The sequence below is a fragment of the Neomonachus schauinslandi genome, chromosome X (assembly GCF_002201575.2).
Source record: "Neomonachus schauinslandi chromosome X, ASM220157v2, whole genome shotgun sequence".
Taxonomy (NCBI): Eukaryota; Metazoa; Chordata; class Mammalia; order Carnivora; family Phocidae; genus Neomonachus; species Neomonachus schauinslandi.
In genome coordinates this window covers 93,279,595-93,305,346 of record NC_058419.1, presented here as the reverse complement: position 1 = coordinate 93,305,346, position 25,752 = coordinate 93,279,595, and the positions used below count along the sequence as shown (strand labels likewise).

At 39.7% G+C, this 25,752-nt stretch overlaps 1 protein-coding gene and 1 pseudogene across 1 annotated transcript in view; both read left to right on the top strand.

Moving 5' to 3' along the window:
* Positions 1 to 25,752, top strand: part of OTC (ornithine transcarbamylase) — a 61,660-nt gene that overhangs the window by 17,400 nt on the left and 18,508 nt on the right. Inside the window, exons 4-5 of the mRNA XM_021681724.2 lie at positions 5,615 to 5,702; positions 25,225 to 25,378. Of these exons, the coding sequence (XP_021537399.1) occupies positions 5,615 to 5,702; positions 25,225 to 25,378 (242 nt within the window). The remainder of the gene's footprint in view (positions 1 to 5,614; positions 5,703 to 25,224; positions 25,379 to 25,752) is intronic.
* On the top strand, positions 6,030 to 9,941 carry LOC110572765 (annotated as a pseudogene).

Here is a 25,752-nt window from a genome sequence, read left to right as displayed (position 1 = left end):
ATAGAAATAAAGCTTGCACAGATCTGTGAGGAAAAGAGAAAAATCAGATGTACACTTATTTTCCCAGCCAGAACCTAAGATATTAACAGAATAAACCCTTTGTTCAAAAAATATCCAACATGCATGCATAAACAAATGACAGATAAAAGCAGACTTCTCTGGATGAAGGGTGAAGAGAGAGGCGAGCCCTGTCCCTCTGCCCTCCTCTCCTCAGCAATGGCGGCTCCAAGAGGTGGCTCTGAACCCCTGGTACTCTCCAGAAGCACTTATCACCAGCCAGGTCTGAGAAGCTGGCAAATGCTTGACCTGTGCTTTTAAACTGGGGTCTGAGGCTTCTTTCTGACAAGTGACCACAATTGCAGAAGAAATTCCTTCTCAGAGGCAATGTCCCCCCATCTTATCTCCTTCGAGAACTGCTGAAGGCTTGGATTCTTACTTTTTTTTTTTTAAAGATTTTATTTATTTATTTGACAGAGAGACAGCAAGAGAGAGAGAGCACAAGGAGGGGGAGTGGGAGAGGGAGAAGCAGGCTCCCCACTGAGCAAGGAGCCCAATGAGGGGCTCGATCCCAGGACCCCGGGATCATGACCCGAGTGGAAGGCAGACCTTAACGACTGAGGCAGCCAGGTGCCCCTTGGACTCCTACTTCTTAACATTTTCTATAACCCCTCTCCCTACCCCTACCTCATAAGTCCAGGCTTGATGTGAGTCTTCCTTGTAAAACAAAGCGGAAAGTGAAAAGGCAGCAACCTAATCCTTCATTGTTATAGCAAAATGACTTCTAGTCGAAGTAAGAGTATGACTTGGAGCAGACCTGCCAGGAGGTCTTAAACTCTTTGAAACCTTCCTCCATAGTTTCCAACCCTCAATGACATTCATTTCTGTGCTAGGCAAACAGTAGGTGCACAGTAAGTCCTTTCTTGGTGAATGTGCAGTATTCACATTTGTGTAGGTGATATTCCCTGTTTAGAAACAGATTAAATACTCAAGAGTGATTAGTGATTATAATCATCACTAAATTCCATCAGCTCACTTCACACATAATAGAAAATTCTGTTCTTTCTGTTAACAATATTAAGAGATGTTTGCAAGTGAAAAGAATGGGTCCCCTCCCCAGAGTCAAAATCCCTCCTACATTTGTTCAATAAGTATTTGTTGAGTCCTTACTATGTACCGGTATTTATTCTAGGTTCTTGAGAATGATAAATCAGTGAACAAATGAGAGGAAAATTCCTGCCTTCGTTGAGCTTATGTTCTAGTGGGTACACAGACAATAAACAATAGACATAATAAATAAGTGGATGATATAGTATGTTGGAAACAAGGAGAAGAATGTTCCTGGAGCTGAGGGCAAAACACGTACTCCATTATTTGGATTTGGCTTTTACTCTGAGTGAAATGAAGAATCTTTGGAAGGTTTTGAACAGAGGGACATGATCTAATTTGCATTTTATTTTTTACTTTTTTTACTTTTTTAAAGATTTTATTTATTTATTTGAGATAGAGAGAGAGAGCACGAGCTGGGGTGGGGGGCAAAGGGAGAGGGAGAAGCAGGCTCTCCACTGAGCAGGGAGCCCAACACGGGGCTCGATCCTAGGACCCTGGGATCATGACCTGAGCAGAAGGCAGATGCTTAACCGACTGAGCCACCCAGGCACCTCTAACTTGCATTTTAAAAGGCTCTCTTGGACTGCTCTGTTGAAAATAAACTGCAGAGGTTGGGGGTTGAGACAAGACAGAATCAGTGAAATCCATCAGTAGGTAGCTATAATACATGGAGGCAAGGGTCAGAGTGGTAGCAGTGGAAGGGGTAAGAGGGACACATTCTGGATATGTTTTGAAGGGACAGCCATCAAGATTTCTGACGTATTGGGTAAGAGAAGAGATGTTAAGGATGACTTCAAGGTTTCTGCCTGAGCAACTGTGAACAGGATGGACCAGGTAGAGCAAGATAGAGGGGAAGATCAAGGGTTCAGTTTGGGAAGTATTGAGTTTAAGACATCTGTTAGATACATGAGCAAAGATGTTGAGAAGGCAGTGAGATTTACCCTAGAGATATTTGGGAGTCATCAGCATATAGATGGTATTCCAGGCTATGAGACTGGATATGATTAGAGAGGGATTAAGTATAGATGGAGAGAAGAAGACCAAGGACTGGCCCTGGGGGATATCAACATTAAGGGGTCAAGGAAAAGAGAAGAAACCAGCAATGGAGATTGAGAAGGAGCAACTACTAAGGTAGATGTAAAAGCAAGAAGGTGTGGTATCCTGGGCAGTGTGTGAAGAAAGTTTATCAAGGAGAAGGTGGTGAACAACTTTGTTAAATGCTGGTAATTCAAGAAAACTGAGAACTGAAATGGCCATTAGCTGAATCATTGGTAACTGGTGAGAGGAGCTTTGGTGCAGTGTTGTGGGGGGGGGAGGAGGAGGTGCGTGCAAAGTGTTATGGGGATATGAGAAAAGAGGCACCGAAGAGAGAAAGAAAAAACAGTTTTGCTGCAAAGCAAGCAAAGAGTTAACGGGGTACACAGCAGGGGAAAGAGGGACAAGAGGAAATTTGCATTTGTTTTTTATTAATGAGTGAAAAAATGAGAATAGCATATTCATGATGAAGGTAATGTAAGGGAGAAAGGAAAGAATTGCTAGAGCAATGTTCTTGAGTATGCAAGGAAGCATGGCTTCTAGTACATACATAGGGCATGAAAAGATCATCTATGCTTAATAGGAAGGAAAGCAGGATATATAGGCACAGATGCTGGCAGGTGGGGAAATGGGTGGTGGAATCTGGAAGTTCTCTGATTGCTACCATTTTATAGTGACACATGAAGCAAGGTCATCTGCTGAGTGCTGGCTCTACTTTCAAAATATATCAAGAATCCAATCACTTTCTCATCATTTCAGCTGCTACCATCCTGGTCCAAGCTATCAACTGTCACCCAGAGTTTTGCAAACGGGTCTAGGGACTGGTCTCCCTGCTTCTGCCCTTGCCCCACCACAGATGTTATATTAAAACATAAGTCCATCATGTGAGTCTTGTGCTCTAATCCTCCAATGGCTTTCTATCTTACTCAGACAAAAGTCAAAGTTGTTGTTTCCTTTCTACCTTCCTTCTGCAACCTCACCTCCTACTACTCTCCTCCTCACACACTCTGTACCTTCCCTACCAATCTTCTTGTGCCTTGAACCCACCAGTCATGCTCCTTTCTAAGGACCTCAGGACATGCTCTTTCCACTGTCTGGTATGTTTCAGTGTGGCTTCTTTGACCACATTCAAATTACAACTCATATTTCCTACATTCCCTATCTCCCCTCCCTGCTCTATTTTTCTTATGGCACTTACCAACGTCTACCATACAACATATTTAATTTACTCATTCAGTTTATTATTTGGCTCTCCCCATTGGAATGTAAGTTCTGGGTAAGCAGGGACTTGTACTCTGTTGTTTATAATGCTCTCCCCAATGCCTAGAATATCACCAGGCACATTCTTTTAGAATGAATGAATAAATTTCAGAACTATGCTGTGATGCCAGGGCCTATTGTGATCACTCCACAGAGACGAAATGTGCCTTCCACCAAAATTTGGTTTGACTGTTGACAGTGAGGATGCCACACACGCACCAGGAGAGCATGAAAAGGTTTGTTACTCACAATGTGGCTTCCTGGGTAGGGTAGGACTCTCTCCCACGCTGGTCTCAAAGTGGCATTAGAGAGTGGAGAAATGATACTGGCCTGTGCTTTTCGTGTGGGTAGGAGGTGAGGCTGGGGTGAAGCTTCCCATGCACAGGGCAGGCCTTGTTCAGTTTGAACCTCCTGCTAGTGCCAAGGGAGGGAGCATGTGCACTTTCTTACCAGCTTGCCCAGATATAGGGCAGAAGGATAAGGGAGTGTGATGGTTGGCTTGAAAACTGGTAGCAGTGAAACATCATAAATGGAGTCAGACTCTTTACTACAGGACCCATTGCAAGTAGAATCGTTAGTGTGTTTCATGTTCTCTGACTCTACCTGGGACGTAGCACATCACATCTGTGAGGGATCTCAGGGCTCTAGGCAAATTGTTTGATTTTCCAGATGAAAATGACTGAGTACAATTTCACTATATTGTCCTGTCTTTGCAAATTCCAATGGAAGTTGGCTCAGAGGCTGGCTCCCCTGTGGCAAGCCCTAGGGCTGTAAGTTCTTAAAAACAATCTTGAACAAGGTTTTAAACTCTTGACTCTCAGAACCTTTGTCTATAAAATTCTTTTTTTTAATTTTATTTTATTATGTTATGTTAATCACCATACATTACACCATTAGTTTTTGATGTAGTGTTCCATGATTCATTGTCTGCGTATAACACCCAGTGCTCCATTCAGTACGTGCCCTCTTTAACACCCATCACCAGGCTAACCCATCCCCCCACCCCCCTCCCCTCTAGAACCCTCAGTTTGTTTCTCAGAGTCCATAGTCTCTCATGGTTCGTCTTCCCCTCCGATTCCCCCCCTTCATTTTTCCCTTCCTACTATCTTCTTTTTTTTTTTTTTTAACATATAATGTATTATTTGTTTCAGGGGTACAGGTCTGTGACTCATCAGTCTTACACAATTCATAGTGCTCACCATAGCACATACCCTCCCCAATGTCTATCACCCAGCCACCCCATCCCTCCCACCCCCCACCACGCCAGCAACCTTCAGTTTGTTTCCTGAGATTAAGAATTCCTTATATCAGTGAGGTCATATGATACATGTCTTTCTCTGTTTGACTTATAAAATTCTTATATAGTAATATCTACTGTGCTTTTGTTAGAGTCAAGGTTTCAATGGAAGAATGTTTATAAAGTGCCAGCACATGGTAGTGCTCTGTGAATAGTCATTGCTAGAGTCAGAACATAGTACCCTCTAGCTAAAAACCATTTGCTCTGGGCATATTTAAGAGAATACTCTTAAACTGTATAAGATAGGTAGAATATAATTATTTCATTCCATTTCAGAAGGAACTACTTACTTTATTTTCCTTTTTTTTGGCCTACAAACTCTGTCAAGGTATAAAACATTCCCATTACCCTAGGAAGTTCACCAGTGTTCCTTCCCAGGTACCCACCCTCTCCAGAAGCAACTGCTCTTTTAATTTCTGCCACTCTCTGGTAGTTTTGCCTGTTCCAGAACTTCATATAAATGGAATTATACATATTTACTCTTTTGTATGTAGCTTCTTTCATCTAGCATAATGTTTGGGAGATTCATCCATGTTGTATGTATTAGTAGCTCATTCCTCTTTATTACTGATTAGTATTCCACTGTAATTCACGATGAATATCATCATATATTTTAAAGAACCAAAACCAGGCATGGCCTCCAAAAGGAAACAATGCCCCATTATTGCCAGGTTCTGAACAATAGGGTGGAGAAATGGACACACATCTGAAGGAGAGTTGGCTGTACAGAAAATTTCATCTACCTCTCTCAGTTCCTCATTTTGCTTTGCCTGGGAATTCCCTAGCAGAGATGTTACAGAGCTTTAAAGAGTTTGACTTCTCAGTTGAGATGGTGTCAATTCCTCATAATTTTGTTTTCTACTTTAGTTCTTTTTTTTTCAAAGTGCTATTTTTTTCCTTTTTCTTTTATTGTAGGCTTTGCGCTTCTGGGAGGACACCCTTGTTTTCTTACCACACAAGATATTCATTTGGGTGTGAATGAAAGTCTCACGGACACAGCCCGGTTTGTAAATCTTCTCTTCAAAGCTTATTTCAGAAGTGATGAATTTCAAAAAGAAAATATGCTTCTCTTTAAATAAGGTTTTTTTTTTTTCCTCTCAGCATCCTTTGTACTGTTCTCTGTTTCCTCCTTTCTCTCTTTACCTGATGTTCTGAATGCTTCTCCCCTCATCCTCTGGTCACTTTCTATCTGTTAAGATAATTTTTTTCTTAGCAATTTGAAGAGGTTTCTGATTATAAAATTTCAAACTTAGGGAAACCTAGAAAGCGTCAAGTGTAACTCATATTTGACAGTTGAAGAAATAGATGTCCAGGGAAACTGACATGGTCAATGACTCATAACTTAGTTAGCATCCCAGAGCAGGTAATACTATTAACAGCTAACATTTATTGAGCATTTATTATGTGTTAGGCATTGTTCTAACTCACTTAATCCTATAACAACCCAAATAGATTGGCATAACGAGGTGAAACAACTTAATTAGGAATGTACTAGCTACTATAACATAAAATCTCAAAATGTCAGCATTGGGTGTTATACGCAAACAATGAATCATGGAACACTACACCAAAAACTAATGAGGTATTGTATGGTGATTAATATAACATAATAAAATAAAATAAAATAAAAATGTCAGTGGCTAACATAGTGTGGATATTCCTGATTGGTAAGAGGGAAGGATTAATTATTCATGTGGCCCTTCAGGGACTCTGAATGAGAATGGCTCTACCATTTTCAGCGTGAGCCTCCAAGGTTGTTCTGGGTGTTAACATCCCATCAGGACCTAGGGGAAGAGAGGATGGAGATGGGATACTTGCTTCAAACTCATCTTAGCAGAGAAGTGACACAATCACATCCACTCCCATTCTATTGGCAAGTACTAGTAGCTCATCCCTACTCAGATGAAAGTAGAAGTAGGAAAAGCCTCTTAACAATTATATTATAAAGACTGAAACATAGGCCCCCTGATTCCCCATGCAATGCTGTCACCATTATATCATGTTTGGTTGAGAAATACAAAGCAAATGTCTTTGTTTAAATATTTCGCCCTTGATATCAAAGACTAATGACTTTTTTTTCCTGAAAATGATGTGCCATCAGTAACTCCTCGCAACACTACTTTTTATGGTACCTGCTCTAGTATATACTAAAGAATCTACCCCATTTGAATTGCTAAAGAGATTTGAAATAACTCATCTTTAAGTCTTTTAGTGACATTATTTCAGATGGACAATGTTAGTATTAAGAAGTGTGGCGTTCATCTTCTGGATGCATGGAACTAAAAGAATAAATAAACATAAATGAGTTTTTTTTTTTTTCCAACTATGCTGCCACTGACTGGGATTACATTTGCCTACTAATTCTGCTTCCACAAAAGTAAACTATACTTTACTCAAATACAAATATTACAGGCTGGTTAAGGGATGAAGCCAGGGGCACATCCAGGAGAGAAGTTTCAGTAGGGATCCTCCATATAGAACCAAGAGAACGATGGTGAATAAATCCTGTGTGAAGTAGTGGTTGGAAAAGGATAAAGTTGGAGGAATAGCTGAGCATCCAATAAAGAGTTAAGGAGTGCATATTGGCAGCCAGAAAGAGGTCAGGACCCAGAAATCAGTGGAGTGGGACCCAAAAGCAAGAGACAAATAACCAAGCATGGGTTGAAAGCTGAGAATGAGTATAAACGTGTTCTTTGCTGTGCTTGCTGTCCACACAACAATTCCCACTTCAAGTCCTTAGTTAGAGGAGCTCTACACAGAACCTGAGAAAAACAATCTGCTCACAAGTTCTAACATAATTGGAACCTTTTAGTCTATATAATTAGTTCCATTGCTACATAGATATATGGATACATAAAAGTGGATCCATAGAATTCATTCTGATCGTTCCATCTTATCCAAAAGACTCTGAATAAAAATAATAGCTCCTCCCTGAAGGATGGGTTTCTTATACTATTATCTCTAAATCTTTGTAAAAACCTTAAAAATTATATATTATTGGCCCAGCTCTATAGATGACAAAACCATGACTCAGAAAAGAAATGGAGCTTAGCAGCTAAATCAGCATTTAGATCATGCTTTTTTTTTTTTTTTAAGGCGATGCTGTTTTGACTACCCCTACTACCTCTTATATATAGCCCACAAGAGGGCCAGTGAAATACATTATGGAAAGCATTGGCTTGCATGTCATGAAGTCCCCAAGACCACCCCCACGTTTGATGATTCACTAGGAGGATTCATGGACTCAGCATATAGTCATAATACTCACAGCTATGATTTATTACAGTGGAAGTATAAGCACAATCAATGAAGGGAAAATGCACATGTAGCAAAGTTCAAGGGAAACCAGGTGCAAGATTCTAAGAGTCCTTTCCCAGTGGAGTCACTCAGGACATGTTTAATTCCCTTAGTAATGAGTTGTGACAACACCTGTGAAATGTTACCAACCAGGGAAGCTCCTTAGAGACTCAGTACCCAGGGTTTTTATTGGGGGCTGATCACATAGCATCCTCTGTTTGACATATACCCAAATCCCGACTCTCAGAAGGAAAGCTGGTGTTCACTTTAAACCATATTGTTTATAAAAAAAAAAATTTAGGCACAGTGAGCCACTCTTATCAGTCCTGGAAACCCTCCCCAAATCAAAGTTCCCAGATGCCACCCAAAGGCCAACCTTACATGCAGGCCTTTCTTTAAAAAAAAAAAAAAATTAGGGCGCCTGGGTGGCTCAGTTGGTTAAACGACTGCCTTCGGCTCAGGTCATGATCCTGGAGTCCCTGGATCGAGTCCCGCATCGGGCTCCCTGCTCGGCAGGGAGCCTGCTTCTCCCTCTGACCCTCCCCCCTCTCATGTGCTTTCTGTCTCTCTCATTCTCTCTGTCTCAGATAAATAAATAAAATCTTTAAAAAAAAATTATTTATTTATTTGAGAGAGAGAGAGAGAGTAGGAGGATGGGCAGATGGGGAGGATCTCAAGCAGTCTCTGCTCCACGCTGAGCGCCGAGCCTGACACCAGGTTCAATCTCACAACCCTGAGATCATAACCTGAGCCGAAATCAAGAATCGGATGCTTAAGTGACTGAGCCACCCAGGCGCCCCGACACAGGCCTTTAAAAGGCTATTAGTCAGGCATGGATTGAAAATCACAAAGCTTGAGATCTAGTCCAAGCTTTGCCACTTACCTACTGTGACTCATAGCTGAAAACTTCCCTGGTTTATTTTCTATAAGATGAGGGCATTCTGAAAACTTCCCTTAGTTTACTTTTCTATAAGATGAGGGCGTTCTGATCCTTAAGGTCCAATTTATACTCTCCAGTGCATGTGAGTGTATTAGATATCAAGTGGTGGTCCTTACACAGAGGTGTATCCCAATGCAGAAAAATGCAGAATTCTGGGCCCCACACTCAGAAATTCTAATTCTACAGTGAGAGCTCAGATCGTTTTGAGGAATCTGTATTTTAACAAGCTCCTCAAATGATTCTTTTGCATGGGTGGCTGGACCACACTTTGCGAAACCCTGAATTAGAAGGCTGTGTAGTGATCCTGGGCTGTTGTGCTGTCAATCTATGGTAGAGTGTGAGTGAAGGGAATGGTAAAGAAGGGTCAGCTAATAAAATATGTATATGGTTTCATGATAACTGATTGTGAAGGGTACATTGATAGTGGAGGCAAAATGATTTCAGATTTGTTATTCTTAAAATATATGTGGACACATTAGCAGAAGCAGAAAAATGAAAGGAGTTTCTGCTTTGGAGAGCAGGTGCTAGATTAGGTATTAGATATGTTGCATTAAAGGCTGAACCTCCAATGCAAATGTCCACAAGCCACCGGAGATAGACCTTGGGTGAAGTTGAGAGCTGGATAAATAGAACTGTAAGCTCAGTGGTAGAAAATGAGCTCCAGAATCTCCCTGTGGGAGAACTGCAGAAAGCTGAACCTTGAGGACAGGTGCAGTTAGGGAAGGGCAGGGAGGAAATGCTTAGGGTACAAGGAGAATAAGGATAGTGCAATAACAGAAGAGGCTGAAATGGGCAATGGGGATGTCAGAAAGAGGGGCACAGTAGCTACTGTGGAATCTGACTTTCTTCTATGTACCCCGTTACTGCTTAATTTGCCAAAATATCTGACAAACAAGATATGGCTGAGATTCAGAAATTCAATAAATCTAAATTGAAGAAGACAAGAGAAATCCACTGCCTTTCACAGAAGCAATTGAACTGGAGAAGCAAGGAAGTGAATCTTAATGACATCTACCCTGCCAATATGCACTGTACAATCCATAGCAATTGCCTCTTTGCTTTCTGTGGAAGTCCAACTTTGTAAGATGCAGAGATTGGATGATGTTTAAATGACAGTGCTGGCCTTTTCAAATTAAGAGAATAGTGCACACCTCACACTGATTGATGGTGTTGCTTCTCCATCTGCCTGTCTGGCTACTTTGGGGGCCTGGTGGAATGAAAACAGTGACTGCCCATTGGTGAAAGGAGAACCTAAGGGGGAACACAGTGAATGTGGCAACAGGAAAAAAAAAAAAAAAAAAAGAAGGCAAAACTGGGCTAGTCTCCTAAAAGCTGTTAAGTGCAATTTCCAAAGTGTTAATTATTTAGTCAAATGATTTAATTATTTGTTTATTCAAAAATATTTATTGAATGCCTAGTTTTTCTTCCAGGAATTGTTTTAGCACTGACAATAAAATGCTGATCAAATCAAACAAAATCCTTGTTTGAGTGGAAATTATAGTTCAGTGGAAGAGGGCTTTCACTAAACAAAGAAATAAAGCATGAATAGAATAGCAGGTTGGGATACGTGCTATGATGAAGCAAAAGCAGGGTGATCTGTGGGTGGGGTGGGGCTGACTTTCGATAGCGTGGTCAGGAAAGGCCTCTCTCCGAGGAGCTGACAGTTGAGAACTGACTGAAAAGGCAGAGGCACGTATGCAAACCTGTGGGAAAATGCATCGCAGATAGAAAGAACTGCTGCTACAAAAGCTTAAGGCAAGAACAAGTTTAATGTATCCAGGAAGAGAAGGACAGCAAGCAATGTTTTAAAATTTGCAAGTAAACATATTTTAGATCTTCAGATAATTAAAAAAGTACCCTTACAAGTTGGTCCTGTCTTAGCCACCAAAGGAAAGATAAATCAGACCAAGAAGTACCTACATACACATTCAAAATAAAACGTATTGCTCTTTACTTTCTTGACTACAAGAATAAAACCTGTCCACTCTTCAAAATATTGTGGGCAAATTCTCCTTAGCTGAGTCTGAGTTCAGTATTGTGTAATCTGAGGGTGCTAATGGGGAATAAGGGGAGCACTGAGATGGAGCTGTTGGCTGATATTGTGGAAGAGCTGGTGTGTCGGGTTCCCTAAGATCACCCCCAGGTTCAAGAATTCATTAGGAAGGCTCACTCGTAGGACACAACATATGGTCATACTAATGGCTAAGATCCATTACCAAAAAAACCAAAACAAACAAACAAACAAACAAAAACATACAAAGGAAAATCAGCAAAGGAAAAAGGTGCATGGGGCCAAGTTCAGGGGAGACCAGGCACAAGCTTCCAAGGGTCCTCTCCCTGTGGAGCCACACAGGACGTGCTTAATTCCCCCCCAGCAATGAGTTGTGTCAAAACATGTGAAATGTTGTCTATCAGGAAAGCTTATTAGAGACTCAGTGCCCAAGATTTTTATTGAGGGCTGGCGACATAGGCACCCTCAGGCTAGCATAAACCCAAATTCTAGACTCCCAGAAGGAAGGGAAGTTTCCGGTATAATCCATAGTATTTATACAATTTAGGCAGTGAGCCATCCTTACTATTTCCAAGAATGGTGGAAACCCTCCAGAAGACCAAGTTCCCAGATGCCAGCCAAGGGCCAACCCTGCAAGTAGGTCTTTCAAAAACAGCCATCTCAGGACTGCTGTGTTAACTCATGTTTTGCACCGCTGGCTTCTCATCCCTTCTGGATTTTGCTAAATGTCCTTTACCTAGATACACTCTAACTGGTAAGGGAGTATATATTGCATCCATGGAAGGAGAGCCTCAAGAATTAAACTGTTTCCTCAGTTCAGTGTGGATCCCTGTAGGGCCAAGCTCCCAACAGACAGAATCAATCATTGCTCACTTCCCTCTTTTGAAAAGTCTCTTAGCAATTCTTTTCCATCCCTAACATATCATAAGACACAAAAAATACGTATTTTTTCATTTAAATTTGCTTCAGATTTGAGGGCGTTTTCAGATTTTGGCAATTCTCTGGTGCTCTACTGGGGTTAGAGTCCCACTCTTAACCTCTAAGCCTTCACTCTGGGCTTGTCCTTTTAGATGTGACACCCAGAAGTGACACCTTAGCATGACTGAGATCATGGATTCCTTGGAAGTTTAAAATTGGATGGAACTTCGCAACACCATGGGACATTATCTCTCCACATTCAAGGCTTTCTGTGTCTTCCATAATGATGGCTGTTGGTGTCTAATGCTCTGAGTCCGCCGTTGAAAGGGGTATAATAACTTTACACTCATCTTCACTTTCATACAGCACCTAGTGATGCAGCCTCAGGAACGATGTGTATGAAAGGCTCCACAGAAAACCAAACAGTGTAACCTTGTTCTACTCTAACTATTTTCCCTATAGACATAATTAACTTACGGTAGCAATGGCTAAAATGTGTTCCACCAATGTAAAACTAGTAGAAAGGAAAATCAGCAGAAACTACTGTATTTCTTAGGGCTGCCATACAAATGACCACAAGCTTGGTGGCTTAAAACAACAGAGATTATTCGCTCACAGTTCTGGAGGCTAGAAGTCCAGAATCAATGTGTCAGCAAAGCCATGCTGTCTCTGAAGGCTCTGGGTAGAATCCTTCCTTGCCTTGCCTAGCTTCTGATGGCTCTCGGCAATCCTTGGTGTTCCTTGGCTTGTAGCTGCATCCCTCCAAACTCTGCCTCCATGTTCACCTGGGCATCTTCTCTGTATGTCTCTGTGTATCCCCTCCTCTTCTTATGAGGATATTGGTTATCGGATGTAGGGCCCACCCTACTCCAGTATGACCTCATCTTAACTCATTACCTCTGCAAAGACCCTATTTCCAAACAAGGTCACATTTTGAGTTTCCAGGTGGATATGAATTTAGGGGACACCATTCAACCCACTACACAATCACACATCCACATGCCCCTGCAACAGCATGGAAAGGTTTCAAATCATAGTCATTCTGACAGCTCAAATAATGGAAGTTATAGAGGGATTTGTGGATGAGACACAGTCCTCAAGAGAAGGAGTGAACCACTATCATATTGAAAGGAATGTTTTAAAAAAGCTGGAATACTATTATCGAAGGTATTTATACAAGTGATATTAAGACCGAAAAAGGCAATCTTAGATTTCTTACTAAAACATTTTAAAATATTGCACCTAATTAGGTACTAATAAATTGATATATCTATAAATTGAAAATATGGCATCTCCATGAATCTTTACAGAGGTCACCAAAAAGCTAGCAGGCATGGCTGTTTTATGTTCTTGGGTAAATGGCAACAAAATTCAGTCCTTCACAACATGAACTATGACTCTTCATAGTATAGAGGCAGTTTCCCATAGTGTAAACTGCAGGGGCTTTGAAGCAAGGTTGGGCTTCAGTTTAAGTCACAACTCATACCACACTGGACTAGTTGCTTCTGAGTCTTAGGTTCCTCAGCTGTAAAATGGAGGTACAAATACTTATCTCAATGAGTTACATGAGGATGAATGAGATAATGGTTATAAAGGACAGGCACACAGAATAAATTCAAGCAATATTGACTGAACCAAGTTATGGCTTGATTCAATCTCAGTAAAGCTCTAATTTAATTCGAGACATCACTGTGGTTTCGTAGTCAGCTTACAGTGACCCAACACTGAAATTCCTATAGCACATTTTGAGGAGGTCATTCTCAATGCCATTATGCCCTACCCATTTATCCCTAAGGTCCTCAAAACTAGGCACTAATACCTAAGTCAAAATAATCTGGCCATTATAGAAGCTTTCATGAATAAATTGCATGTGGCAATTATTCAACATCCCTGGATTTCTTCTAACACCAGCCCATTTGAGAGGAGCCCATCTGCGTTTGCTAAAGGTATTATTTTGTGTCCTCATTGTTCTTATATTGATATAACTAAAATTATAACCTGGGTAGAGATATCAGAGCACTGGAATATTCTCCATCCTGGAGGGAGACTCAGTTAACCAGTTTATTCCTTGACCAATTTACTTTGGGGATAAAGTCTATGCCTCCTCTAAGGCCTTGGCCTGCTTCAATAAAAAATAAAAATAGGAACTATCCATTTTTTAATAATTATAGATTTCTCCGTGGTATTATGCATAGCCAAAAATTCCTCCCACTGCTTGCCAGTCAGCTATTCAACTGACTGGAGGTGTCACTGATAACAAACTGGAATTTAGGGGGCACACAATCTGATTCAAGGCAGGATAAGGACAAAAGGAAGAATGAGTGGCAGGACCCCATGAGAATACAAGTTCCGTTTGCTTTTGGCTTTTGCAACACATTCACCACGTTCCAATACATTTAGGAACAATTCAACTTCTAACAGCATCAGGATTATTGTATGATTGTCCATCTCACCAGTATCCATGTTTGCTCTTAAGATCTGGCCCAGGACACTATTGATGTTTTCTTTTCTGTTTTGTTGATTGTTTTGTTTTGGGGGTGTTTGTTTTGTTTTAATGTCTGTTCACCCAACCACATAGACTCTGCATCAGGCCTTCCTGGGGCCATGGGGGACTTTGCTCACGGTATTTTTTGCTTTGTTTTGCTTTGTTTTGTTTTGGCCTTCTGGGGGTTTTAATTAATTCCTAAAAAAGTTTTGATCTTACACCAAAGGTAAAAATATCAAAGAATAATAGAAATTCGAGGTCAGAAAGGTCTTTATGGGTTATTTAGATCAGCCATCCTTTTCATGCCTCCTCCACACCATTTCTTCAAAATTGTCCTCGAGTTTGCATGAAAATATCCACTATCAGGGCACTCTACATACCGTGCGATCTTGTCTCATTTTTATGCAGTCTGACTGTTCTGATAAGAGTTTATACAAACTGCCTGAGAGTTCTCTTCTACATTAACTTGAAATTGGTCTTACGACTCCTGTCAATGTTCTTCTGCTCTTTCATCTCTTTATAAACTCATTTTGAGTTTCGAACTTTTAATATGTTCGAAGGCTTCAATTCATTGCAGTTATTATTCCTATTGTTGCTCAAATTACCCCATATTTGGCCAATGTGATCCATCCTCAAGTTGGCTACTGGGTCATTTTGACATAACTCTATCAGGCTTTGATAACGCCCTTGCTTTTTGATATGGCAAAATGTTCCAGGCTCATCTTATACATTTATTTACCAAGGCTAAGAATTAGCCATTGCTCTAAGAAGCCTTAATTCATTCTCAATTACTTTCAAAATCATGTTTGGAAGAAATGTTCTTTTTTGAACGATATGAGGTTTTTTCCCTTGGTTATTATAGTAATCATCCTTTTGGTAGAAAATACTAAAAGAGATAGAAAAATATAGATAGAACCACCAATACTGCCATCATCCTGAAATAATCAATGTTAACATTTTATCTCCTGAACCATCTTTCCATTTAAAGTCCTATGCCTCAGAAAAGAGGTGATGGGGGTAGGGGTAGGGGGAATAGACCACATTTTAAACATTTAAGTAAAATCAAGTTGAATAGATGTTTTAACTTGTGGATTGTTTTTTATAAACCCTAATATTGGCCATTGAACATTCAGAGGAAAGTGATACATGTGAGAAACTTTAACTTTGGGTAATTCGGATTTTGCAAAAGCTGTTTTGCTACCATCGTTGACAGAGGCCCAAGATTGTCTACAAAGCTGCAGGAATCCACCAAATGGCAAACAGAACTCTATATATTCAATGGAAATGAAAAGGGACAAAAATCAAGTCATTATAGAGCTAGAGAGAGTATTTTAACTTGTCAGCCTTTCATTTGTAGCACATATAACTCAGCTCTTACAATGCTTAAAGCTGGGGTTTCAAATTGATGGAGAGGCATAGAAAGCCCAGATTACCGTTAATGGCTCTGTAAGTCCAGCTCTAGTTATAGCTTTGTCATTGTTTCCAGTGAAAAGGTTTTTTGTTTGTTTGTTTTTTTAAAAAGATCTTTAGTAACCTGGAGGAAGAAAAATAAGAGTGGTAATTTCTTTATGATTTATAGCAACTTTAAACATTAAGTAGAAAGCAGCATCATTGACAAAATAATAGAACCAAGTAAGTAAAGGTCTTTACTATCTTTGTTTCCATAAGTGATTCCAGTGTGAAAACAATCTGGGAGCTGTTCCTTTGCCCCTTGTATCATTAATTCTATTTCACCTTCAGCTTCTGTGGTGGAAGGATAGAAGTGGCATTTTCTATCAAGCTTTGTCGTACTCCCTTTTGCCCAGAGATGCTTGAATGTCCACGGGGCTTTCTGTGCCTAAAGCCATGGACCCTACTTTTTGTACTTTGTTGACAGTCCAAAATATTAATCTTATGAATTTATCAAGCATTTGGCATTCCTTTAAACATAAAAGAGTTAGCATTCCTTGGTGGTTCTCCAAGTGTGGTCCCCAAGCCAGCAGCATAAGCAGTGTCTGGGAGTTTGTTAGAAATGCAAGTTCTTTGGGGCCCCAACCCACACCTACTGAATCAGAAACCCAACTGACTGTGTTCCAACAAGCCTGCCTGGTGATTCTGACGTGTGTTCAAGTTTCAGAACAACTGCTTTAAACAGTCACATACTACTTAACCAATATATCAAATACATATTAAATGAACAAAACAAGTCTCCTCAACCGTTTAAACACCGATTGCAAACTTAAATCAAATGCTTTTAAACATTTAACTTAATCACAAGCCTAGCATTTTTGATTTCCTTGGATGCTCTGAACATTGTAAAAAGGAAAAGACACAGATAAAATAGCCCATTGATTACAGAGCTGATTAATATTTTAACAACAAAACTGGGCACCACGCTATAAATATCATAGATGTTTTACATTCTTATCCCTACTTTTATTCTTATCCTTATATGGCCCTGGAATTGAAACTTCTCTACATTGCTGGTTTGTTAGGAATTCTACAAAAGACTACTCTGACACCTTTTCAGGACTTATCTCTGTAATTTTACCAAACTGGGAAGAAAGAAAAAAAAGAGTATCTCAGGAGGGTAGGGAATGCAGGTTAAGTGGATTGCTGAACACTCAGTTTTGGTTGGGTTGTGGTAGTTCAAGATGAACTAAACTCACATGGCTGGCCACGAGGCTGAATATATTTTTAGCACATCACTTTCACTTTTTAGCATGGATCTATATTGGTTTCCTATTGGTGCCTTAACAAATTACCACACACTAAGTGACTTCAAACAACACAAATTTTTATCTTATACTTCTGGAGGTCAGATGTCTAAAATGAGGCCACAGGTTTGTGTTCCTTCTGGAGGCTCCAGGGGAGAATTCAAGTCCTTACCCTTTCCAGCCTTCCTCCATCTTCAAAGCCAGCAGCACAGCTAGCTAGCATCTTCTCTCTTTTCTGACTGACCTCTTGCCTCTCTCTTATGAGGACCTTGTAATTATATTGGGCCCACCCCAGGATAATCTCTCTGTCTCAAGACCCTTAATTTAATCATATCTACAAAATTCCTTTTGCCATCTAAGGTAACCTAATCACAGGTTCCGGGTATGAGGACATGGGCATGTTTGGGTGGGGCAAGACTCTGTCTACCATAGGATTCTGATTTTAGTTTTTTCATACAGATTCTGACTTTTCACAGAAATTAAAAGATAAGGTATCCTTTAGGTTTTATTTTCTTTGTTTTTCATCTCTGGCAGACCCACCGCAATTTCTTCATGATATATTAACCTGGCCTGGTTTGGATATTTTAAAATATATGCCTTTCTTAATGACATTGTTTTATAATTAGTCGGGTCATCAAGAAGTTTTATTCCTAGGGAGGCAGGAAGGTGAGTCTGAAAATTTAGATTCTTCTTCAGGACAGTTAACTAAGTTATTTTGGAATAAATGGTCATATCGTCTTTCTAATTGGAAACTGTATATGGCAACTGGTGCTAGTTAACTGCTAGACTCCTTTTCTACTTCACTTTATATAAAACCTCAATGCTGATGACATCTGCTCATTTATGTTAGTTTCTACCATTTCTAGGAATTTGGCTTATAAGTTAATGTAATTCTTTGTGATTTACACACATTAAAAATGGTATGTATCTATGCTTTATAAACAGAAATATACTAATGGATCATTGAACACTACATCAAAACTAATGATGCACTATACAGTGGCTAACTGAACATAAAAAAAAAAAAGAAATATACTTAACAGGAACCCATAAAAGATCTATCTGTATAGTTATATATAAACACCTTCTTACTTAGTAAATAAATTCAAATGTACATGGTAATAGTCATTCTTCACTGATACTACAATTATATTTTTGTACATTTTTTTGTATTAACTCTTTATTAGCATGATGGACTTTTACAAGTGCAACTTGTTTTATTTGATGATTTTTATTACTATAGGTGATCACAACTTGACAAATGGGAGCCTCTTTAAGTTGATTTTTTCTCCTTTTAGCACTGCCTCTACCATTTTAAAATCGCTTTTGCCTCCTGGAAACAACAGGGTCTTATAGATCTATACTGATTTTGTCCAGCCTAAGGACATAGAATCGACTATCCTGTAATAGTTTCTGGTTCCCTTTTTTTTTTTTCTTAATAGAACAATATTAAGACCAAATTCTGGGCACTAGGGATACTTAGAAGTGTTGAAGAGGAAAAGATTATAGCTATTGCTGCTGCCATGGGACTGTTCCTGGTAGCGACTGAGCTGAAAGGAAAATACGTCTTTTTTTTTAAAGATTTTATCTATTTATTTGCTTAGAGAGAGAGAGCAAGTGCACGGAGGGGGAAAGGGAGAGAGAGAGAATCTCAAGCAGATCCCATGCTATGCGTGGAGCCTGAGGCAGGGCTCGATCTCACAACCCCAAGATCATGACCTGAGCAGAAATCAAAAGTCGGCCACTCAACCAACTGAGTCACCCATGGCGCCCCGAAAATACCTCTTTTATAAGTGTATAAGATCTTGTTCTTTCCAGTATAGCATATCATGTTGTTAGTTCTTACTTTTCTTATACTATGGGATTTCAGCAACTACTAAGACTTTCTGCCTCTCCATTGTTCCATCTCACAGCAGAATATCCCACTCTCCTCCCACCTCCTCTCTCTATTTTTTTTTTAGCAATTTTTTTTTAAAGATTTTATTTATTTATTTGTGTGAGAGAGAATGAGAGAGAGAGCACATGAGAGGGGGGAGGGTCAGAGGGAGAAGCAGACTCCCTGCCGAGCAGGGAGCCCGATGCGGGACTCGATCCAGGGACTCCGGGATCATGACCTGAGCCGAAGGCAGTCGCCCAACCAACTGAGCCACCCAGGCGCCCTCCTCTCTCTATTTTTGAGGACAATGGTTCTCAGTCTTGTTTTCATATAGGAATAACTTGGTAAGCTTTAAAAATATCGATGTGAATTCTCCACCATATCTTCGGCTTTAACTTTCCAAAGGGTAGAATATGGCATCAGGATTTTTATACCTCCAGAGGTGATCCTAATGGGTAGTCAAGGTCATGAACCTCTGTTTTAGGTGTTGGGCAACCTCAGTAAAGCAGACCAGGTACTCTCCCATAAGATTCTACCATACAGTTTCCTGGGATACCAAGTCCATATTATAAACAGGGCAAGTAAATGTATGCTTGCCTTTTGGCTGCTTTGCTTTGAGAGCTCTTGGGATTGTTCAAGGGAGGGAACCACAACTGCCCTTTTTCAATCATCTTGAAAACTTCATGTCTATAGGGCATTGACTTCTCCAACTGCTCCCCTCATGTCTCCCTCTTTCAGCCTCATCTTTCTGCATTCTTTCCTAATCTTGCTCTAATTACTTCAAGGTTTGCAAGGCCTTGGTTTCCTTATCATTGAGGTTAAGATAACATTTACATGTAATACACACTAAATCTAGCAAAACTCACCAATACATTGTAAAGTTCTTGAAACCGTAAGAGGTTGGAGGCCCATGGTTCTAGCTCCCTAAAATTATTTGAGAAGCTACAATAGAAGTAAAATCGGACTTCCCTTCTGAGATTCTAGAAGGTCAACTGCAATGGTTAATCCAGATTATTTTTTATCCTATTGTTACACAATTTAGGAAGTGATGCATATTTAAAGAAGTCCTTTCCAGTCAAACACTCCTCTACATCTCTCTCTCAGAGGATTTTAGGTATCATAAAGATAACCAATTCTTCTGAAATAGGGAATTGATAAGTGATTACAGTTATAAACCTTAGTGGGATATCTACCTTCATCTAAGTGACTTCGTCATGATAGAGTTAAAAGCCTGCATTCCATACCATGAAGCATCAGTATATCTGTACTGGGGAGGCAATTTTTATTAAGATCTTGAAGAAAAGGAAGAAGATTTAAAATTCTTTTAACATAAAGCTTTTGCCTTAGAACAGTGGTTCTCAACGTTTGTAAGGTTATCTGAGTTACCTGGGAAACCTGGTAATAGTACAAAGACCCAGACTTCTCCCCTATTTCAGGAGCTTGGGCCTCTGTAGTTTATTAGTTTTTTATTTAGTTCTGATACACACCAAAGTTTGGGAAACATTGCCATAGGTCATCAGATGGCTCAGGGCCTGGTTATTCTAATGAGGGAGGCCTTAATGGAGTGGATTATTCACTTCTTAGGATTTCAGATGCCTTTTTCCTTCAGTTGAACTAGAAAGCACTCCCTACCAGAGATTATGGACAAAATCTTGTTTTTGTGGGCTGCCATCCCTTGATAGTTTTTTTTGGCCTGGTTAGGGTTCTAAGAAAAGAACGGATGGTACTTTTAAAAATATGGTGGCCTCAATTCTGTCTTTATTAGGCATCTCAAACTTTAACATGAAAATTGTCACCTGGAAACCTTGTTAAAATGCAGCTTCTGATTCAGTAAATCTGGGTGGGGCCTGTGATTCTGCAGTTCTTTCTTTCTTTTGTTTCTGGGTGGGGCCTGTGATTCTGTAGTTCTTTCTTTCTTTCTCTTTCTTTCTCTCTCTCTCTCTCTTTCTTTTCTGCAGTTCTAACAAGTTCCCAGGTGATAATGATGCTGTTTATCTGAGGAGTGAGGTGCTAGCTTTGGTTGTCAACCTTGGATGCACATTGGAATCTCCTGGAAAGTTTTTAAAAAATACTGATCCCTAGGTCCTATCCCTAGAGATTCTATTTTTCTGACAATAATTGATAGAGATTACGGTCTGGGCACCAAGAATTAAAAAAAAAAAAACTCTCTAAGTGACTTTTATATGCAGCAAACATTTGAAAACCCGTCTTAGACATCCATCAAACATCATTTGTTTTGCAAGAGAAACTCTAAAGTGGCTCTTTCATTTACCTCTTTCATGCTACAATATACAATGTGTTTAGATAGTTAAGAGCACTGGATTCCAAATCTTGACCCCTCCACTGATGCCCTGCCATGGGAAGTTTTCTTTCTTTCTTTCTTTCTTTTTTTTTTTTAAGATTTTATTTATTTATTTGACAGAGAGAGAGAGACAGCGAGAGAGGGAACACAAGCAGGGGGAGTGGAAGAGGGAGAAGCAGGCTTCCCGCAGAGCATGGAGCCCGATGCGGGCTTCGATCCCAGGACCCTGGGATCATGACCTGAACCCAAGGCAGACACTTAACGACTGAACCACGCAGGCACCCTGGAAGTTTTCATCAGAAGTGGTCAAATAAGAAACATAAAGATAATATAGTGAATTTCATAACCTAATTTAATTCAATTTCAAGGATCATTCTTTCAGATTAGGTCATTCATACCTCTTTTGGCATTAAAATGCCCTTTCTTTTATTAAATGAAGATATTAACATATTATCTGTGTATAATTGCTTGTTGTTTTATGCCCCTAATTTGCTAAGCAAAAAGTTGGCAATCTTATGATCTCCATGTGTTTTTGGAAATTGTGCTGATCCATGAAATCTGAAAATCTGGGAACTATGGGTATGAGAAATCTATGAAAATTTGAAAAAAATGTGAATATTGTTACAGGGAAATGGTTTTCAGTATTTGATTCTCTAATCTCTGATATTGTTACAGGGAAATGGTTTTCAGTATTTGATTCTCTAATCCCTGGGGGCAAGGAGCTTTTTTTGTGGTTCTTGAATTTTATAAGCACCAACAGTTTTCTACCGACTGAGGTAAATAATATATCTCAGATATATAAGAGGGACTCATTTTCCAAATATATGATAATTAAAATACAAATTTATGAAGACCTTACTGAATATATACTAGCTTTAGTTTTTATGCATTAAAAAAATTTTTTTTAATCTTTTTATTCAAGTATAATTAACAGACAGTGTTATATTACTTTCAGGTGTACAATATAATGGTTCAACAATTCTATACATTTCTCAGTGCTCACCAAGATAAGTGTACTCTTATCCCCTTTATCTATTTCACCCATCTCTCTACCAACCTCCCCTTCTGGCAGCCACCAGTTTGTTCTCTGTAGTTAAGAGTGTTTTATTGTTTGTCTCTTTTATTTTTTGTTCATTTGTTTTGTTTCTTAAATTCCACATATGAGTGAAATCATATGGTATTTGTCTTTCTCTGACTTATTTCACTTAGCATTATAACCTCTAGATCCATCCATGTTGTCGCAAATGGCAAGATTTCATTCCTTTTATGGCTGAGTAATATTCCATTGTGTGTGTATATATATCTATATATCACATCTTCTTTACCCATTCATCTATTGGTAGACACTTGTGTTGCTTCCATAATTTGGCTATTGTAAGTAATGCTGCAGTAAACAGAGGGGTGCATATATCTTTTTGAATTAATGTTTTTACTTTCTTTGGGTGAGTACCCAATAGTAGAATTACTGGATCATACAGTAGTTCTATTTTTAACTTTTTGAGACATGTTCATTCTCTTTTCCACAGTAGTTGCACAATTTGCATTCCTACCAACTGTGCATCAGCATTCTATTTTTTCCATATCCTTGCGAAAACTTATTATTTCTCATGTTTTTGTTTTTGATTTTAGCCATTTGGACAGGTGTAAAGTGATACCTCATTGTGGTTTGATTTCCATTTCCCTGATGATTAGTGATGTTGAGCATCTTTTCATGTCTGTTGGTCATCTGTATATCTTCTTTGGAAAAATGTCTATTCAGGTCCTCTGCCCATTTTTTAATTGGATTATTTGTGGGTTTTTTTTTTTTTTTGGTGTTGAGTTACAGCTTCTTTTGACATGGTAATAATATCTACTACTTTTTTGATCTCTTACTATGAATAAGGCATTGTACTGTACACTTTAAATAGGTAATCTCATGAAATCCTCACAACTCAATAGAATAGATATTATTATTATGATTTTAAAGATGAAGAAACTCAGTCACAGAGAAATTAAATAACATTTCCAAGGTCACACAGCTAGTAAGTTACAGAACCAGAATAAGAACCCCAAACCAGATGGTTTATAATCATGACTATATTTACTCTAACTACTATCATGAGAGGCTTTCCAAATTTTTTTGTCATTAAAAAGAATTCTTTAAAACTGGAATGGTTAGAAGCCTCTGTTGTAGAGGTTTCCCTTTAAATAATAAGAAACCAAGATTTTAAACCAAAGGCTATCTTTGCTAGTCTTGCAAGGTTGAAGATTTAGCTGAGGAACCACCATCACTCTGATGCATGGAAAAAAGTTAAAATCTGGATCCCAGGCTTTCCTTCCAGATATTTTCATGTGCAAAGTTGAGGCAATGTGTTGTAATGGTAAGAACATGGACTTTTTTTAGATTGATTTATTTATTTGAGAGAGAGAGAGAACGAATGGGGAGAAGGGCAGAGGGAGAAAATCTTCAAGCAGACTCCCCACGGAGCACAGAGCCTGATGTGGGGCTCAATCTCACAACCCTAAGATCATGACCTGAGTGGAAACCAAGAGTCAGACACAACCGAATGAACCACCCAGATGCCCCAAGAACATGGACTTTTGACGTCAATTGACTTTGGGTTGAGTATGAACTCCTCCAACTTAATTAGCTGTGTGATCTGGGGCAAGTTTCTTAACCTCTTTGTGTCTCAGGTCCTTCAGCCATAAAATGAGAATAATAACATTCATCTTTCTGTGTGTTGTTTGCATTCATAGCCATGATTTGGTTCGTGTTGCTTTTTTGGTGGATTTTTGTGTTTACGATGTTGAATACTTTCTGTCTTTTTCAGAGATGCTGATAGCTATACAGGGTGCAGGGACAAAGGCTGAATGCCTTCTCAGGCTTGGCCCCTACAGGAGTTTATTGTGGTCTGTGTCATTCAAGTTCATGGAGAAGTAGACTCCAAAATGGAATTAGAGATGCAAGAGATTTATAGGGTGAAAGAACTGTGAAGGATGGAGGGAGGAAGCAGGAGTAGGCAGGGAAAGCCTTCAGACCACAACGCAGGTCCTACCCCAGTGAAGGGAAAAGAGGGAAGAAGGAGGAGCGTAAAAAGAACCTGAGACTGCAGCACAGCTCTGAGAAAGCCTTGGCCAGGCCAATGGGGGACCTCAGAGCAAAGACTGCCCATTGGAGCAGCCCCATGTCAGGCACAATCGCTCTGCTCTGGTGCCCCCACTGGGCTCAGCCATTGGCTGGGAATAGCGTGGGGGGAGCGTGTCCTTAGTGGAAACCCTACAGCGTATCCTAAAAGTACAGCAGCTGGGGGTTGTCAGCTAATGGGATTACTCCCAGAAGGTTTCCTCTGGTGCGGCGATCTGCGTGTGTACCTTCATGGCTGCCACACAGGTACTTTCAATTTTACAATGTATACACGTCTGGGGGATGATGTCAAAGAAAATGAGCCACATGCCAGGTCATTAATGTTTCTCTGTATACCTTGTTTTTCGTGTTGTCCCTTTTAAGTTTACCAACTGCCCCTTATCAATTATAATGCATCATCATAACTTGTTAGGCCCTCAATTGTTTTCTTATCTCTGTAAAAAGTAGTAAAATCAGTGGTCACTGGATGAGATCAGTGGAACAACATCTGGCTTCTATAATGACTACATGTTTAATATTGCTTCTATTTTTTTTAGATTTTATTTATTTGAGAGAGAGAGATAGTATGAGAGAGAGAGTACAAATGGGGGGAGGCGCAGAGGGAAAGGGAGAAGCAGACTCCCTGCTGAGCAGGGAGCCCTGAGGTGGGGCTGGATCCCAGGACCCTGGGATCATGACCTGAGCCAAATGCAGATGCTTAACCAACTGAGCCACCCAGGCGCCATAATATTAGCTTTTAAATCTGTCATGTTGATAGGTAGCTGTAACTTAGCAAAAATTCTAATTTGTTAGTGTTTTTTCCTGTTTGAGATCATGTTTAAAGAAGGAATTATTAAGCATGATTAACTTAGATGATCTTTTCTTGGTTTCCTGCAGTGTGTTGTCTAGCATGACAGATGCAGTGCTGGCTCGAGTGTACAAACAATCAGATCTAGATACCCTGGCTAAAGAAGCATCCATCCCAATCATCAATGGGCTGTCAGATTTGTACCATCCTATCCAGATCCTGGCTGATTACCTCACGCTCCAGGTTGGCTTATTTGTTTGCCTTACACAAGCGCAAAATAAATAAGTTGTTCCCGACTAGCTCTAAATGGAATGATTTAAATCATGGTATTGTTGTTTTGTTTTCAAATATCATTTTGGCAAAGAATTATAGTGTATGTGTGAATACTAGATCTCCAAGGGAGACGGGGCATTTAAAAAACAGATCATCAGATCCTTCTGTTCACAACTCAACTCCCAACCTCTTTTAGCACCCCCCCAAACCCCTCTTCTCTCAATCATTTTGGTTTTTGGTGACATATTTAACACAATGGATGAATAGAGAATGCTGGTGCATACAGAATCGAAAAGCTTTTTTAACGCTACATGTATCCGGCTCTGTGGCTTGGGAGTGAAGAC